The sequence below is a fragment of the Halyomorpha halys genome, unplaced genomic scaffold (assembly GCF_000696795.3).
Source record: "Halyomorpha halys isolate HHAL.00 unplaced genomic scaffold, Hhal_1.1 Scaffold79.1, whole genome shotgun sequence".
Taxonomy (NCBI): domain Eukaryota; kingdom Metazoa; phylum Arthropoda; class Insecta; order Hemiptera; family Pentatomidae; genus Halyomorpha; species Halyomorpha halys.
The window spans coordinates 617,765-619,164 of record NW_027113124.1 but is presented as its reverse complement, the minus strand read 5'-3'; the positions used below and the strand labels follow the sequence as shown (position 1 = coordinate 619,164).

General features: G+C 27.5%; 1 protein-coding gene across 4 annotated transcripts in view; it reads right to left on the bottom strand.

The window, feature by feature from the left end:
* pxb overlaps window positions 1-1,400 on the bottom strand; it is a 71,460-nt gene that overhangs the window by 6,055 nt on the left and 64,005 nt on the right. For all 4 annotated transcript variants that reach the window (XM_067050749.1, XM_067050750.1, XM_067050747.1 and 1 more), the window contains 3 exons: window positions 1,204-1,316; window positions 681-819; window positions 30-195 (listed from right to left, as the gene is read on the bottom strand). In XM_067050749.1, the coding sequence (XP_066906850.1) occupies window positions 30-195; window positions 681-819; window positions 1,204-1,235 (337 nt within the window). In that variant the 5' untranslated portion in view covers window positions 1,236-1,316. The remainder of the gene's footprint in view (window positions 1-29; window positions 196-680; window positions 820-1,203; window positions 1,317-1,400) is intronic.

The following is a 1,400-nucleotide window of genomic DNA, read 5'->3' as shown; positions in this document are numbered from 1 at the left end:
TATTTAAATAAATCTATTTGTCTCCTTACTGTTTGATAGTTCTTCATAAATTGGATTGTAAAAATCTTGTGAAAAGTGCTGATGTTGGTTGACTGCTGGTGGGCAAATAAATACTGGCGGTTGCCTAACAACTGGGTACATTTGAGGTGAGTACCCTAATCCTAACCATGCCTTGTTTCTTTTTACATCAATCATCTGAAAACAGTAATTAATTCTTATAATTTAAAATTACAAAATATATCTATTACATAATACAGAAACGATAGAATACATTTTCTCATAACTTGAATGTTTTTTATATGCTAAATTATACAATATTAAAATATTTGACTATAAATTATTCTATTATCAGATATATAATTTTTATGTTGTTTTTTTAAAAATATTATTTGCAATCAGTTAAATCCTTTGATTTGTGATATTAAGTGCATTCACTTCTGTCCTTTTAAATATCATCCACATTCAACTCTATCCTCTTATTTGAGAATGATTCAAATTTTCCAGTGTGGTTATCTGCTACTTGGTTGTAACTGTAAAGGAACACATATGGCTATGGACTATGCCTAACAATAGTTGAGTTTTTTGCTAATTGGATTCTATGGGCAATTTTAGGTCAATATATTTGCATTAAAAGTAATTTAACTACTTATTTGTGGAACATTAAATAAGAAAACATTTACCTCAATAGGTCCTTGTGTCAAACTTCTTGTGTGAATATCCATCATATCTTCGTACAGTACGCCATTTTGGTGTGACATATCACAGTGATTTTGAGGCATTGATTTGCATGGTAGTAAATTTCTCATTTTTTTTTGGTGCCTAAAATGATTTATTTTTTAATAATAATTAAGTTATGGAAGTATTCAGGATGCAGTAATGAGCCATCTTTTCATTTTTTTACAGTATATATCTCAGGGTTGGTACAGAAAGAAGAATTTTAATTTAAAACTATTTCTTCATATCGCTATTTATCAAAATGTTTATTTAGGAACTAAGAAAAATCTGCTCATAGAACTTACATTTTTTGGTTTATTTTTTGTTGCATAATCCATATACAGTTGACTATCATACAATTCAAACTAAAGAAATAATGACTACAGCTTATGAATTTGAACAATTTTCACTGTGATTACCTCTATAATTTTTCCAATAAAAAATACTGAGATATATAATAATTAAAATAATTTATAAATTAAAACTTACTTGCAGAGGAATGCTGTAAATAACATTAGCATTATAAATACTAGAGCAGATCCTACAGTGATTGATATGAAGGATGGAAGCGCTGGTGAACTATGGTACTCTGCATCTATTACCTATAGAAATATTTATTAACCATTTTGGTAGAATAGATTAATCTTTTACAAAACAATGTAGACAAAATCAGATGATATATATAT